At 43.1% G+C, this 16,266-nt stretch overlaps 5 protein-coding genes and 1 non-coding gene across 6 annotated transcripts; 5 read left to right on the top strand and 1 right to left on the bottom strand.

Moving 5' to 3' along the window:
• Window positions 1-1,872: 1,872 nt before the first annotated feature.
• BYT42DRAFT_610433 (uncharacterized protein) lies at window positions 1,873-2,760 on the bottom strand (the record flags this gene model as incomplete). The annotated part of the gene is made up of 2 exons (XM_051571394.1): window positions 1,873-2,009; window positions 2,067-2,760. 2 exons carry the CDS (start codon window positions 2,758-2,760, stop codon window positions 1,873-1,875), a joined length of 831 nt encoding a protein of 276 aa, XP_051427124.1.
• Window positions 2,761-3,154: 394 nt separating this feature from the next.
• Window positions 3,155-4,440, top strand: BYT42DRAFT_490820 (CTD kinase subunit gamma CTK3-domain-containing protein; the record flags this gene model as incomplete). The annotated part of the gene is made up of 5 exons (XM_051564031.1): window positions 3,155-3,319; window positions 3,661-3,837; window positions 3,901-3,986; window positions 4,075-4,153; window positions 4,216-4,440. 5 exons carry the CDS (start codon window positions 3,155-3,157, stop codon window positions 4,438-4,440), a joined length of 732 nt encoding a protein of 243 aa, XP_051427123.1.
• A 740-nt stretch (window positions 4,441-5,180) lies between these two features.
• On the top strand, window positions 5,181-7,013 carry BYT42DRAFT_509054 (uncharacterized protein). Its single transcript, XM_051565127.1, has 5 exons — window positions 5,181-5,478; window positions 5,543-5,657; window positions 5,717-6,294; window positions 6,373-6,459; window positions 6,574-7,013. Exons 1-5 carry the CDS (start codon window positions 5,271-5,273, stop codon window positions 6,753-6,755), a joined length of 1,170 nt encoding a protein of 389 aa, XP_051427122.1. The 5' UTR covers window positions 5,181-5,270; the 3' UTR covers window positions 6,756-7,013.
• A 1,361-nt stretch (window positions 7,014-8,374) lies between these two features.
• Window positions 8,375-13,751, top strand: BYT42DRAFT_555932 (uncharacterized protein). Its single transcript, XM_051566726.1, has 5 exons — window positions 8,375-9,558; window positions 9,642-9,972; window positions 10,029-10,222; window positions 10,283-10,462; window positions 10,546-13,751. The coding sequence occupies exons 1-5, from the start codon at window positions 8,740-8,742 to the stop codon at window positions 13,621-13,623; spliced, it is 4,602 nt and encodes a 1,533-aa protein (XP_051427121.1). The 5' UTR covers window positions 8,375-8,739; the 3' UTR covers window positions 13,624-13,751.
• A 751-nt stretch (window positions 13,752-14,502) lies between these two features.
• Window positions 14,503-15,224, top strand: BYT42DRAFT_555927 (uncharacterized protein). The gene has a single exon (XM_051566725.1). It carries the CDS (start codon window positions 14,683-14,685, stop codon window positions 15,175-15,177), a length of 495 nt encoding a protein of 164 aa, XP_051427120.1. The 5' UTR covers window positions 14,503-14,682; the 3' UTR covers window positions 15,178-15,224.
• A 282-nt stretch (window positions 15,225-15,506) lies between these two features.
• On the top strand, window positions 15,507-15,589 carry BYT42DRAFT_t29. The gene has a single exon. It is a non-coding gene; the product is annotated as a tRNA-Leu (tRNA).
• Window positions 15,590-16,266: the final 677 nt, after the last annotated feature.

Genomic DNA, 16,266 nt, shown 5'->3' with positions numbered 1-16,266 from the left:
AAGACAATGGTTGGTCGTCGTCTGAATCGTCGTCTTCCAGCGAAGGGTCTTGAATGAGATGCGTACTTCGATTCCATCCTGGACTAGTGTGTCCTGGTGCCCCACTATATAATGCTCGTGAATCTCTTTTTGAGACTATCCTGGGGTTATTTGCACGTGGAAGGGGTCGCTGAGACGTGGAGGTATCTGATATACTGAGCGATTCCACCGCAGACGGTAAACTACTGTCGTCTGAAGCTCGGGATATCATGCGTTATTGTTATGTGGCGCTATCTCGGGTCGAAAAAAACCAAAGGTATGGCAACTGGTCTAAATAAAATATGTGGTTCAGTATGTTACATTCAGGATGACGAACCCTGACTTTTTTTTGTAGATAAAAAGCGAACCCCTTCCTCGTGTAAAAAAGGTACTGCGCATAGCCACAGAAAACCAAAAGCATCACCCAATGCGTCGCAAAACAGCAATGTGGGAAGAAAAAGCAAAGAATGACTTACATCGTAATGCAAAAAGAGAATGCTATTGTTGCAATGGCAAAGCGATCAAAATGGGATACACTAGGGAATGGCGCCAATATAAACAAGGTATGAACGGAAAAATGAATAAAATTCGTTCTTTTTGTATTTCGCGTGGTGCCGGCTCGAGCTTGAAAGAGTTGCGGAGAATCAAAACTTTTTTTTTTTTTTTGTTGCAGAGAAATGAGTTCCAGATTATAGAAACCTTTGAGAAATAACTTCAACATTCAATGTCGCCGCTCCCTGAAGCGAAATATGCTCAATTTCCGGGGGGAAGGATTAGCAATTGAAAAAAGAAGGTAACTGTATCACTGCCTCTACAAGGGTCAGTATAAAACAAATCTCATTAACCAAGCTTTAAAATTAGAATAATCCAGCCAAGTGATTCTCTTCTGAATATTATACTTATATTTCACTTACAACCATGCAAAGTAATTATGTTTATATGGCAAGATGTAACAGACGTTGAAACGTCACTATATATAGACATAAAGACGATGCGGACATTTATCATCGCAAGGAAAACTGGAGAAACCATTCACTCGTACAATGCATGCCCTGTTGATGCAGGTGGGACACCCGTTGATATTTCATTCGACCAATTTTTCGATTTTGATGAGCCTTTCTTTTTCGGATGAACTACTCTCTGATAGCAAAACCCTAATTGTGGACCCGTGCAGTTGCTTCGTCATTACCTTGGGTTGTGGTTAGCAGCCAGGTTGACCTCGCCCTTGAAAGCGCACATTCTGTCGTTTGCAGTACCATTGAAAGCTTCCACACGATCACTACGGGAATGGATGGAAACCGCGTTGTAAATGCGAGGTAATAAAAAAAAGCGCGTCTGATTGAAAAAATAAGAATTCCCCCCCATAAACCACGACGTTGGTGGATCCAATACACATGGCTGTTCCGTTTTTCTGCTTCGCCTTGCCTGGATCAGCAAACTCTGCAGAGCCTGCACAAAGGACAAATTGCGGTAGTGATTCTACAACAGGTTCCATACTGCACTTGTTGATTCACCCTTAGAGAGATCTGTGGCTGTTCGCCGGCATCGCAACAAACATTGCAGTCTAATGGAAAAATAGCCGTGCATGCACTTGCAGCCTACTAGCATGATCAACCCTTTTGAATTGGTCATGAATTTCATTTTTAATCGGGAAAATATGTTTTCGATGGTTTATTAATTGATGCCTATTGATTGAAGCTGCTAAACAAACATGAAAAGGTGCACTGCCCATGGCTAAAATGATCAGGGTGATCATCTGCCCTCGATGATCCTTAACGAGGTAATTGCAAGCTGCGGTTGGAGATGCAGAGAGAATAAAGACAAAGTTGTATACTTGTGTATGCAAAGATTTTACTATTTGGTCACAGTTAACCCACCCAACATGTGTTCAACTTCAGCACGGTCCGCCTCTGATTCCAAGAATTGCTGTCCGCCATCCTCGAGAAAATTTTTCCTCACGTATTCTTCATAAGAGTCGTACTGCTCTTCATCTAATCCGTGATCAAATCAGTTTACTGGCCTTAAATGGCTACCTGCCCTGATAATACCTTGTTCGCTCCGCATATATTCCAAGACCGGCATCAGTCTTTCCCATATTTCTGGTTTGTGTAACTTGATTAGTTCGTAGACCTGTAGCATCATGTCCGACCACGGTATACGATTGACATAATGCTGATCCAATATCGCAGTAAAGGCATTATACAGATTCTCGTCATCGATGATTCGTTCACACTGAACTAGCATGGATTTGGAGTTGTCAGAATGTGTTTCGTCGAAAGCGTCACTACTGTGCCGTTGCGAATTCAGTACGTCTGTCACCGCTTCTCGTATCGGCATAGACAAGGTTTGTAAAAAGCCGTTCAAACTTGACATGACTTGGTGATGGGTGGCATTCGGCTCTTCTAACAGTAAGCTGTGTACGAAAGCACTGGATTCTACTTCATCCCGCAGTAACGCGGTCACTTGTTTGAGCGTTCCAAAGCTGTCGACGACCCGTGTCAAAAGAGCAGCATAGGCAGGATCGTAATCAGCAGCAGTGAGAATAGGTATTGCTTGAGCACCCAGCTGCTGTCGAGGAGGATTGTTCTGGAAATGAGGAGCGGTGAGTTCTAAGAGTGAACGCGAGTTATCGGTCGCTGTCACTGGTGAACGTAGCAATGTCAGCAAGTCAGTGAATTCCTGGGGATTGTTGAAAAGTTCATCCGCTTTACACAGAAATTTGTAAATAATAAATGCAGCCATGGAAAAGTATCCAGAAGAAAAGAAACGATAAAAAGTCTACAAAGGCAATACGTTTCGTGACATCATTGACAAATCACCGATTTGAAGGTTTCGCAAAATCCCAACTCGCAAATCCTGCGCTGGGCGAATAAATGCGACGTTCTTTTTGAATAAGAACTCTACGAATTCCATAATTCAAGGTCTAGTTCTTATCACTGCAAATGTGATTTTTAAGGTACTCTTGAATGAGGGCAGACTGAGGAATTTTTCATGGCAGCGATCAATGCAATCGTTGAAAAAAATGTCGGAGACCGGAGACAACGAATTGGAAGGAAAAAAAATAACACGTCACGACGCTCCTTCCCACTTCCTATCAGCCTTTTTCTTCCCTTTCAAATCTTCCTTCTATTCTGTTATGGCCGAAGATACCGATCCTTTTGAATGTCGTCTGATCTTCTCGGACCTTCTCCAAAAGCTAAATGCCTCTCAACAGTCCATACACAAAGTAGCCAATTATGCTATGCGTCATCGCCGATCATCAGAGGATCTATACAACTGCTTACGGGAGGAACTTGACCAGGTAAATGCGGCTTCTTTCTCTTTCTGTTTATTATGCATCTTTTTTTTTTTGGCTACGGGGAACAAATGCTGGCTGCTCTTTGGGCGATGGAAAAAAAAAAGTCACTGGAGGAGATTATGTGGGCTTCTCGATTAGATAAACATCAGCGTAGAAATAACATGGCGAATGACTGGAGGGAATACACTGCGTGCTCTCTCCAGATATAAACAAAGTTGTCGAACCAAAAGAAACCCAATACAATACTGCATATTATTGACCTTACGTGTTTGGCTGATCAAATCCTTCTGTTTTTTTTTTTTCTTTCTCTCCATTTACTCGCCAATGGGGTTGATCTTATTTAGGCGTCTTTAAACGCCCGTCTAAACTTGCTTTACGTACTCGATGCTATCTTATCAGTCAGCCAGAAATCGCGATTCAAAGGCTATATCGAACTCACACGCAGAGATTTCATACCGATTGTGCGCGCTGTCGTATTGAACGATGCCAAAGGGGTCGTCAATCTGCCAAACACGCGAAAGGTAAGAGTGAAATGGCGGCGTCTTAGGTGTAGGAGGGAAGAACTAAGTCAAAACCTCATATAGATCTTGAATAACTGGAAACGCAAAGCCATTTTTGAACCTGCTGCGTTTGAGGAAGTCGATCGTTTACTGTCGGAATCCGATGCTAGGTAAGAAATTAGCCATGCGAAAATGCGAGATTCACACATTTTTATTTGAATATTGACTCTTTTTTTTTGGTTTTTTGGGGGGATACAGTTCAGCTCAGACAGCGTCCTCGTCAGATGGATTTACAAAAGAAGATATATTACGACGTATGGAAGAAGACAGAGAACGCGTAAGTTGAATATATTTTTCTGTTACAATAGCATGTGTCACTAAAAATGAGGTCAATGACAGCATAAACGGTTACGTGAAGAGATCTGGATCCGCCCGTCGGACGAGTCGGCAGATGCCGAGTTTGAACAAATCTGGGAATCGACGCAAGCGCTCGATCCGGAAACGGATTATGAGACGATGATGGTCCAAAACATGCTGCGACTGCCGCAGTATGCTTGGCACATGATGCTCTCTCAACGTACATCAAAAACAAATCAAAACGATGATACATCCTGTACCTCATAGAAATTTTTTTCGTTGTTCTTTTTTTCTTCTATTATCCATTATTATCCTTTGTCGTTTTGCTGTCATACCTTGTCCCTTTTTTTGGGTGTTTTTTTTTTTTCTTTATCTTCACTCATCATCGAATCCCCGCTTCATACCTACTTTGGACCCTACTTTGGGCTTATCTAAAGGAATATAATAAAAACCATTTGAAAAAGATCAGGTCGTTGATAATAAATCATGTTACGTCGCACTGTTATTGATTCTTCTCTTTGATAAGATTGCACAATTTCTCGATACGATCAACGCAATCTGTACAGTCATCAAATGTAAAGGAGACATAGGCAATAATGCAAACAAGCTATAAAAAAAAAAAAAAAAAAAAAAAAAAAAACAATCCCGGTTGAGAGTACATTTGTTTACGAGCGTTGATGCATGTTTCCCGGGATTTCCCCATCAACAAAAAAACAAAAAAAATTTTTTTTTTTGGTACTCATCGCACTAGCGATGTTATATCATCCTGTGATCTTCATCCATCATATTGAGCAATTTGGAAATTGTTTTTCCGTCGTTTTGTTATGAGCCTCCGGCATAGCTTTTCTCCGGAGATAAAAGATATTCGTCACGAACGTGGCAAAACCATCCCACATTAAATTCCCTTATGCGGTAATTTTGCCGCTCTTTTTGGCGCCGCGAGAAAAAAAAAACTGACTGCAAACAAAAAGGTTATAAAAAAGTCGGGGAAGCAAAAAACTTCACTTGATCTCATTTGCAATTTTTCTTCTCTCTTCCTGTTTCCCTCATATCCTTGTCTTATTACTCCATTTTATTCCTAAATCAATTCATATATCATGCTGATGGTACATCCAATGCAGTTAGTACACGGATGTAACTTAAAAATCGACCTCGATACCGATAAAATTGCGCTTCACGGCAATGCAGACGAATCGGCTGGCGTTATGTTGAGAGGAACTGTACGATTCTCTTGTCAGGAACATACCAAAGTAAAATCTGTCACGCTCAAACTGGAAGGCAAAAGCCACGTTCACTGGACTGAAGGTAGGCTACATAGTCTGTATAGAGTGATTGCGAACCAATCAAATACTAACTCTTTCTTTGTCAGGTGCTGGTTCCCAAGTACGCCACTTCAAAGAAGAACGTTCAATAATCCAACACGAGTGGATTTTCTTGGCGTCTAAAGAGAAAGCTCAAGTTTTGAAAGAAGGAGAATACAAATGGTACAGTGATCTCATTGGTTTCTTAAAAATTTGTTTCTGACAGCCTGTTTCGGATTTAGGTGCTTTGAATTACCGCTCCCAGGCGATCTTCCCGAGTCCATTAAACATCCTTTGGGCGAAGTCAGCTATCGTTTGAAAGCCGTGATTGACCGTCCAGCATTCATGATGAACTATGTTGCTAAACGAACCCTTCACGTGTCGCGCCTGTTGTTACCGTCCTCGCTTGAATTAACCCAGTCCATCTTGATTTCCAACGTCTGGACCAATAAGCTCATGTACGAAATTGGCATCCCCCGCAAAGTCTACCTCCCAGATACGAAGATTCCTATCGCCTTTGACCTTGTCCCCATCGCCTCTAACCTTCGAGTACGATCAGTGGCTTGCACACTGAAGGAGTATACAATATTCGCCGCATCTGGGCACCAGCGAACTGAGGGACGGGTAATTACTCACTTGCGCGATGACCATTTTACCCGCTCCGCCAACGGCCATTGGATGAAAACGGAACAATTATACATCCCCTCCCGTGCATCCAATATGCGCGAGATCCAGTACGATGTAACGGGCGACCTTATTAAAGTTAAACACAAGCTCAAATTTATCGTCACATTGGTGAACCTTGATGGCCATATTTCTGGTAGGATTATTTTCCTGGAGTTGATAAATCACATCACGGAATGAATAGCATACTCATATGCAAGGTGACCTTCTTTAGAACTCCGGGCTTCTATTCCTGTTATTATTGCATCTAGCTTGCCTGAACAAGACCTCAACGACCTTCCCACTTACGAAGCTGCTTCTGGTGTCCCTCCTCGTCATGCTGCCTTTGAAAATGGCTTGGTGAGTCACGCTTCATCCGTCTCCATGGCCATTCCTGGCGCAGACATGTGCCAGTCACGGTACAGAGCCAACGAAGATTCAACCGATGATGACGAAGAAGAAGATAGCTTACAGCCATATCAGCCGATACTCTGGAATGGGTTAGACTTATCACGCGTTCCTTCATATACCACTGCCGTTCAAAGCAATCGCTTCTATATCTCGGGCTCATTACCTACTTATGAGTCCATCTGTGTCCCCCCTAGTCAAATAGCCTGAAGTACGCTTTTGACTTGACCTTTTCCCTTTTTTTCCCCTCCATCGAGTTTCTTCCTCTTTTTACCCCATTTTTTCACATCCTTTTCTCTCATATTGTAAATAGATACAGCATCCTTCTTGCATACACTATTGAATTTTTGTTTTACTTTTTCCTTGCCACTTGGTCTTTGAACAGGTGGATCATTTATTGTTCTCCTTTTTCCGTCTTTCTTATGCTTTTATCTTCTTATGGTAATTAAATAAGCGTTTGAATCAGTGATCTATTCGTCAAATTTTTTTTGTTGTTGCTTGCATAGGATGAAATATACTTAAAGAGAAGTCTATCTTGAATGGTCCCTCGGATTGAATACACCAATCCAAGTCAATGACTGGCAACGATTGCTAACTTACAAAGGCACCTCATTCATGACTTCTTCAAACCAATAATATCCCACCCCTTGAGTACCTCCGATGAAATCCTCCTGTGTTCCTTGTTTCACTTAATTGTGCAGATGATGATTGTTGTTGCTTTGCTTTTGTTGACTTTTTAGTGTGTCACCATCTTACATACGTTTGGATCTGTCCTGCATGGTACATGTTACTTAGGGTTGGCATCATAGCAGTGTGAATAATGGATTTTTTCGGCTAAAAACACTAGATGGTCTAGGTATCCTAGGCATTCTGGGTATCCTGGATATTTCCACTGATGTATTTCTGACATGAAAGCATTAATCGTATCAAATGCATATATAACAAGGGTCCTGCAATTGGATGTTATCCAGTACACGTTTGCCTGAATGGAATCCATAGTGGAGGGATCATACTCGTGAAGTGCCTAACTATGTGTAAAAATAAGCAGGCTACGAACAGTCTCATCTCGATCCGTCATTTTGCTTTGTCCATGAAAGTTTGATCGGCATCCACTCGCAAGTTTGTATCACTGAATCAAAAAAAAAAAAAACCAAGACCGGATCATTCAAGCATAGCATAAACGGCTGTGTGAAATGGAGAATCTCACTTTTTACGTGCTCCGCACTGCATCTCTAGGTTTACCTCGGAATCTTATTAGTCGCGCTGTGCCAAGGAGCGATTCGCAGTGATGCGTACCAATCGTCAAGATATGTAATGGATGAGTAATCCTCGCCCTGCAGCCCTGCAGCAATATATTGTGTGAGTCGCGATGCTTCGTTGTCGGCAAGCTGCCAAGTTGATGGGAAATAAAAGAGGATACATGTTCCACGTGTCAACGCATACTTTCTTATCCATGGGCATTGAAGGACCACAATGAGAAACCGAGAAAAATGTAAACATTGTACTGTTATTGTTACTATGGTTCGCCGATTGAATGTCAGATTAGGTTGTGAAAATGGTTCAATACCGATGCTTGACGATTCTGATGACATTTTTCGGGTGTCACTTGTGAGGCCGGGTTCCTTTACGACAAGGAATATAAGTCTTTGTCATCTTTTTCACCTTAAAAGCGGGTATTATTTTCCAAAAAAACATTGAACAGCGACCAGTTCGCTTGATGCCACTAATTATTCCCGCTAATCCCTTCTTTTGGGTACTTTCATTCTGGGATGGAGGCAGAAAAAAAAAAAAAAAAAAAAAAAAAAAAAAAAAAAAAAAGCCGGAAAAGGGTCCTCTTGAATGACCAATAAGTTATAGAGAAACCCCTTGCCTGTTTTGCGTGTGATTAAATTTTCAGCTCCGCTCATGTCGTACAAAAGCAAGTGCCCGTGTCGCTTGTTGTTTCTTTGCTGCTTGCACCGGCCCCGCACCTGGTTCCTGTTTTTGTTGAACTTGAAACCCCCTTACTTTCTCTCCTTTCCTTTTCACTCCAATTCTTCTTTGATCCTGTAATTTTAGGCTCTGAATTAAGTTTTACTGCTATTGCTTACATGCACAGACCATAACCCCGCATTTTCCAAACCATCCTTGGCTCTTAAGCACGAATCCCTTTTTTTTTACCCTTTTTTCACTGCATTTTTTATTGTGCTGTACCATGCCATTATTAGTGATGCATAGATTGGCAACTCGCCTATCTACCTACTTTTATGGGTATGGGAAACTTTGTGCCTCCCATTCTTTGATACTCTTGTTTTTCTCTTTAGCGTGCGTATGTTTCTTGTCCTTGCCCGTCATTACAAACGTCATTCACGCACATACCCACACCTTCACCATACCAACCAGCCACCTCGATGCTAAACTATGGCAATTTTCACCCCATGTTCATTCGATTGATCATTCCTCCAACTCCTTGCGTGCACCTTCCATGATCGCTCAACAGATTCACCTCATGATTCCTGAACAAACGATAACCACCGAACTGCTCAGCGAGACAATGAAGCTTCGAGACGCTCTTCAATCCGTCACCGTCAATGTGAACGGCAAACAGCAATCGCTTCGTTCTATTTGTGTTACGCATCACGGGCAGTGCATAATCCACTCACCTTTGGATTACTGGACTTCGTCGTCTGATTTATTACAAGATACTGCCTGGCCTACTACCATCAGTCGTCGTCAGCATGCTATCTCTCAAACCTCGGGTCTACTTTTGCATCCTTTTTCGCTTTTCGCCAATGTGACCATGAGTGCACAAAATCAATGGATCGATGCGGAGTCAATTATTATGACAGTACTAATCCAGCCGTCGCCTTTTTTTGATGCCCAACATATCTGGGACCTTTTATGGCAACATGCCACAGAATATGTTGGTTTGAAGCACCATCGTGACAGCATCAATTTCCAGACATCTTCCTCCTCGATCCCTCGTGGTTGGTATGATCAATTATTACTACCTCCGCATACGTTGCAATTCAAGGTACGTGAGACAAAATTCAATCAATGAAACTTTGGCGCGCCTCGTCAAAACCCTTGACTTATACGTCATATCAAAAAAATTAGTATCAGTTATTTCCCTATGCGGTTCCCCCTGAAATATATGTATCAATCGGAGCTTGCATCGCTACCTTTTACATGGTGTCGGCCGCCTTTGGCAGATCGAAACTTGTGCGATCTCAATATCTCTTCGGATTAGCCGCTGTTTTCTTGTCCATAGCCTGTTTCACGACAACGTTGGGCATCCTGCACTATCTCGATATCGAACTCACCAGGCTGCCCTGGTACCTGTTACCCGTCGTGGCATGCGTCGCCACCTTGGAGAACGTGTTTCTGTTGACCAACGCCGTCCTAGATGCAGGCTGTGATATGCATGTGAAAGAAAAAGTCGCTCGAGGTGAGTCCTTGAATATTCGGTGCTCTTCATCTATGTGACTTACCAATGGTTTTCAGGCATGCAAAGTGTTGGTCTTCCTATGATGGCCACTTTGATTGCCGAAATGGGCATATTGGCTATCGGTGGTTCCATGGAGAAACCCCTCGTAAAGGAATTTTGTTTCTTTGCCAAGTTACTCTTGCTCGTTGAATACGCTCTTCAAATGACTTTCTTCGTTGCTATATTGACGATTGACGTCAAAAGAGTCGAGGTACGTTCGTGAAAAGTTTTTTCGTAACCGAACAACGTATTTATCAGTGACCATGAATAGCTGGCTGATCTTAACGACAATAAAGTATCCAAGCGCATCCGGGAACTGTCAAAGTATGATGGAGACGTCGGTGACGATCCCGATTTTTGCCCGGTACAGGATACACCCGATGAGTTGCAATCCAAATCATGCGCTGAATGCAAAGAATTCAAAACCCATCGAGCCTTCAACGCCCTCATCGTAAGTATGACCTGGTCTCTGAAAGCAAATGTATCATTGCTGACGGAATGTCTCGCTACGCGCGTTTTTCCACAACTCCATAGCTTTGCCTTGTCCTTCTGGCTCTTTCGGTATTTTGCTCCCATAGCGATTATCCGTTGCCTACAGCTGTGACGATGCCTCCAAAACCATCTTCAACGATGCACAAACTGCTCATCTCCATTTCATCTCGTTTCTGGAGAACCGTCAATCCATCGCATGATATGCAGTCGCTGGTAGTAAATGCACCTTTTATGGTCATTTTTTCTGAAGATGTGGAGAGAAGTTCAGCTGTGCTTCTCCAACATGAAGCGCTATACCCGCCTGTAGCCACGGCATGGTCTGCTTCCGATTCTTTGACAAATGACCATACATCCTCTGTTTTCCGCCATGTCTCGTTTTTATTTATACAATACGCATCGGCACTGGCAGTTAGGATCAATATCCCGTCTGTGCTCTTATGTATCGTCCTTGCCGGTATCATGATATGGATGTCGCCGTACTACCGAAATCGATGGTTAATTCCCTTGTTGAAACATCTTTTCGTCAAAGCCACTCTCCAGCTTTTGCTTTGTATTCAGAAAATCGTACCTTCGTGGTCATCAGCCATTCTCGAGCGGACAACGCTTCGCATTTCCGAATATGACAAGGACGGTGTTCATTTTGGTGCCATCTCAGCCCAAAAACTGTTCAACCAACAACAGCAACGATCCGTGCAAACAGTTACCGTTCAAACACTTTCAGGAAAACACGTGGCCGATTTACGCCAAATAGGCGTCAGTGGAAAATGTACCACCATCGTTTCCAGCGGACAAGATGGGCGTGTCGTACTGTGGGACCCCCAACGAGGTGACTGGATGGCCCGCTTGGATCGATGCTACCAGACAGCCAATGGCAAAATACAAGCCCAGTTGAATACCGCCTACTACCGGGGTGGTCGAAAAAAGCCCACCCTCTCTCTGGATGCTCCAGCACAGCAGAAAACCATCAAATCAGCCAGATGCGTTCAGATTGATAAGAGCAATCAATGGTTAGCTATTGCTTCAGATGAAGCTGTTCTTCAATTGTGGGAGATCAGTACCGGTACGCTTATTCGTGAAATCGATATGCAATCCGCCATGCCCGTAGCGGATCTGCCAGAAGAACAAAATGCTCAGGACGGGCTTCGCCGACGACGAGCAACATTGCCAAAAGGCGAAAAGCCGCGTACCTCGAGGGACCGTGTCATGGCGATCTCTTTTCTAGATACGCTGACGATGAAAACGGCAGATACGTTGGGCGATGGACGGAGCTCACCTATTGCCGAGGAACCACTGCTGCCTCAAACGTCCGTGGTAGTCGTTTTCAAAAGCGGTGTACTGCAAGAGTGGGACATCTTATCGGGCGCGTGCACACAAAGCATCGTAACACAACATGGGAGAAATGTCAAACTGTTGCATGTCGTTGAAAATCGATCGTCGAAGCCAACCGATACGCAATGGATTTTTACAGCCTCAAAAAACGGGATTGTCAGATCTTGGGAACGCAAACTTGTCGACTGTGCTGATAGTGGTGCGGAAACAGACTCGACAGATGACACCTGTCCTGTGCCGACAAGCCGCATACAGTGGCATTGTCGATATGTTATTGATGGTCACAATCATGAATCCATAGTTGCACTGGCAAGCGAGAATTCGGCGGGTTCGGCAGGAATCGTGGTGACGGGTGCCAGTGATGGTGCGCTGAAAGTATGGGGTTTCGATACGGGCGATCATGTACTGACATTGTGCCAAGGCGGTGTCAAGAAGACGCATCCTGAAATCCATGCGGGCGGCCCACTGTTGCGTTTCAGTAAATTTGCTACCAACTCGACAGCCCACAGAGACAACGACGATCAATATCGCGAGCCAGGACAACCGTTGCACAGTGCTGTTGCAGAGATCGTTGTTGCAAGATATTGTGACGCCACGGAAGGCCCAGGTTCCCATCCAAGCCATGAGCGTTGCCTAGGCAGCGGATTTATTGTAGCGTGCAGCTCGATGGATGATACAGTACACGTATGGCGTTTGGACCGTCCTCAGGGTGTTCATGATAAATCGTGTCAGCCATACTCCAAAGATTATCGCCGTCAACAGATCAAGCGCAGTCGAAAACCCAGTATGTCACTGCAAGCTTCTTCAGAAGATGCCTTGTCCGATCCACGAAGCAGTCGGCAAAGACGAAGATTGGCTTCAATGAGCAATGGTACCAATGGAACTAACAAGCGCCGTATTCGTGTTGTTCGTTCTCAATTGACACTCAAGGAGGATGAAGTAACCGATCTCCTGGATATTGAGCAGCTGGCGACTGCACAGGAAAACGACGCTGCGCTGGAACCCATCTTCCTCGGAAAAATACAACAATTCGCTGGTCGAGGGTTGGTTTTCTGTGATAATATGGTGCTTGCCGGTGTCCGACAACGATTGCAAGATGAACACGAAACACATATCCAGTGGGAAGCATGGTTCGCGTCCCTGAGATATCGGGAAGCTCCTGATAGCGACACAACCATTCCTGTAGAAACCTTTAATCTAGAGGTTGATAAAAAGGAAGTGCCAGAAAAGCGACAAGCAACAACAGCCCTGTGGCCGCTTTTTCAGCAGCTGCTTCACCTCCTTTTACCAACACCGACTTCGACCAACAGACGATCGGCGCTTCATAGGCTGAAGTCAAGCAAACCGAAACGCCTACGCAGTTCATTTATGCATAACGAAGATTCAAGTTCGCATGACCAAGATATGGAAGAAGCCAACGAAATTCTTCCATTCGCTGTTATTCGCCACGTTCTTCCTTTGAACGGTAACGGTGTCATTTGCGACTTCGGCAATTTCATCAAGGTAGTCTCCATTGACAATTCAACGACAATCCCATCCGAGAAAGGAGAGTCACCTAGCCTCGATCGAGAAGTGGACCAAGCTCGTGAATCTATCACTGCCATTCAGCCTAGAAACGGCCACATCACCTTGGACGACGGAAGGCAAGACTTCCCACCTATAGAAGGACGGCTCGGATACAGTGGCGGTACTGTATGTAATCCTAGGAATAAGGCCAACTGCGTGCTTAAAGCCAACTGTGCTCGCGCGGCTGACTGTGCCGGAGCGCCAACATCCTTTGGGCGTCAGTAGAAGCATTGTATAACAATTGATTAATCGCATTTTTACCCTCATTTATCTATCATTGTATTCTTACATTCATCAATAAACATATGACCTTGCTTGAGATGAGACATCACCGGAGAAGAAACAAAGGGGACTAAAAATGGCATGTTTATCTGGCCTTCCAAACATACGATTTCATTTTTGAAAATTATCGTACAACACACACCCGACAATAGATAAGAGTATCAGGCGCATCATAGATATGTGCAACGTCGAATGCAGCTATGTTGTGCCCAAGGAGATACAAAACCTTGCCATTGTTTCACATGCCAAGCTACGGTTTTCCTTGCCTCTAATACGATTGAATTAGGTTCCAATTCCTCAGGTATAATGTCTGCCCCATACCTGACAGCAGCATCTAATTTCGTGAACAAGAAGGTGAATGCGTGATTAAAAATTACATTGCAGACTGTGTTCAACCTTATGGCGAAGTTTTGATAGATGGATTCTACGATCATCCCCGTTATGAAGTTGCATTCCCATAATTCGATGTCGATAGGAAAGAAGAGTTACTCAGAAACAATAAAATAAATGACGCAAATGCTGGGTCCCTAGGGATCAGTCTACTTTGACTAAAAGCCTTGGTGTATTTTTTGCTCAAAAAAGATTGCGAATGTTTCCATGAAGATAAGCAGCGAATAAGTTTTCAATTGTATTCGCTGCATTGATTTCACTATATTACGCATGTTTCTATGGCAATACAACTTTGGAACAATTCTGACAAAAGTGAACGTCTCACAATGCGTGATCAGTAATCCAGATCGCATTTTTTGTGTTTGATTTTTTTTGAGGATCATTTGTATAAAACGCTTCATACCATATCCAACCGTTGTCATCGATATAAACAGAGTCATGAGCGAAACTGTGAGTTTAATATTGCATATTTGCTACGGTAACCTTGTGACTATTTATTCCCCTGACGCGAACAAATACCATTCTTTTTTGGGGGGACTTCCTTTCATTCTATTATCGCGATTTCGTCTAAATTGACACTACCTTGATCCGACATAACTCAATATAAGATCGATGAAAATGATCTCCATCTTTCATCAACATTATGTGGAACTTTGCAGTAAACGAGACGCGCGCCAGCAGGAGCTCCAAAAATTACAGCACAACGTTCAACGGTTAGAGCGGCTCCATTTTCACATCAAAAATAAATCAACAGTACAACGACTGGAGCTTTCAGTAATAGAACATCAGATCCGCGACTTGCAATATAACGACATCTGGGTTTCAGCGGATGACTACGATAAGATTCATGAGAATAAAGCATTCATGGAGAAAAATCTTGAAGCGATAATGGACGAATTTGTACGGATTCAGAAACAAATCGAAGAACAATGTGAAGCGGCTCAAAAGGAAGCATCCCATATCATTGGCATAGAAAGGGCGCTTGTATGTCTCGAAATCGAAATGCAGCGACTCACAGAAAGGAAGCATCAACAGCGGTCGCACACATTCACTCGTAGCTCTTCCTCAATTCGACGCCTTTTTATTGACCAACTTTCTTCATGCTGATCTGCCTCCATCATAATATCTCCGACAACCATAGGCTCATAATTAATCAAGGGTAGACAAGAATCCAAGTACTACAACCAAAAACAACCAACCATAATAGCATATCCTGCCATTCAACAGCTTGTATAAAATAGGAAAATCTAATATTTCTTAACTATCACCATTAAAAGCATTCAATGAAGTGACAACGAAGAAAATAAAAAAAACCAAATGCCACTGTGGGTCGCTTCATCTGCGAATTTCCTTCTATGTCACCACAATCACGTGAGGGTGACGTCACGGACATTTTAGTTTTGGTGATCATACACGTGCAAATTTTTAAGAAATAAGCTGATTTGGCCGAGTTGGTCTAAGGCGCCGCACTCAAGTTGCGGTCTCGCAAGAGGCGTGAGTTCGAATCTCACAGTCAGCATTTTGCCCCCAGCAGGGCTCTCTTGGTTTTTTTTTAAGCTGTTGCGTGATGCAGAGCGCGAAGGGCTCTTTTTTGACTAAGAATTATGGGCGAAGAGACGGTATTTTTTTTTTGTAGACGAGATATTTATTCCCTTGTATCATTTTTTTTTTAAAAAAAATATTTATAATTGCTATTCTCTTTGAAGAGGATCAAGTTTATTGCCTTTCATATTTTTTTGGTTGGGTATCCTGTTAAATCATCTTTCTTCGATCTTTTCGCCTAGACGACCTTCTGACGTTTGGGGTTTCCATGAGATGAGTTACTGGAATTTCAGAGCATTTGACAACCGCATTTTTCGTTTGTATTGAGCGAGTGTTTCGACCGCTTTTGACAACGAAATCTCCCGTGTCCTCATAGATGGGATACTAAAGAGTGTATGTACAGACAGACGCCCGCAAGATGGCTATTGTCAATCGTGACTTGTTTTAATTAAAGGCTTCCAAAACGATTGCGAATTGTATCATACTAACTTGTAGTTTTTGCGGGAAGCATATAATATTCTGTCTGACCCCTTGAATCAGAAATACAACTGCAGGATTTTCTGGGTGCAGTAATGGATTGCAGCATCCTTATTTCATAAATTCCAAGTACACGTACCGTGCGAATATATTTCACATAATAGTATAACGTGATTC

This window comes from Radiomyces spectabilis (assembly GCF_025331425.1).
Source record: "Radiomyces spectabilis strain NRRL 2753 chromosome Unknown BYT42scaffold_2, whole genome shotgun sequence".
NCBI classification, from domain to species: Eukaryota; Fungi; Mucoromycota; class Mucoromycetes; order Mucorales; family Radiomycetaceae; genus Radiomyces; species Radiomyces spectabilis.
The sequence above is the reverse complement of the archived record's forward strand: the minus strand, read 5'-3'. Positions and strand labels throughout refer to the sequence as shown.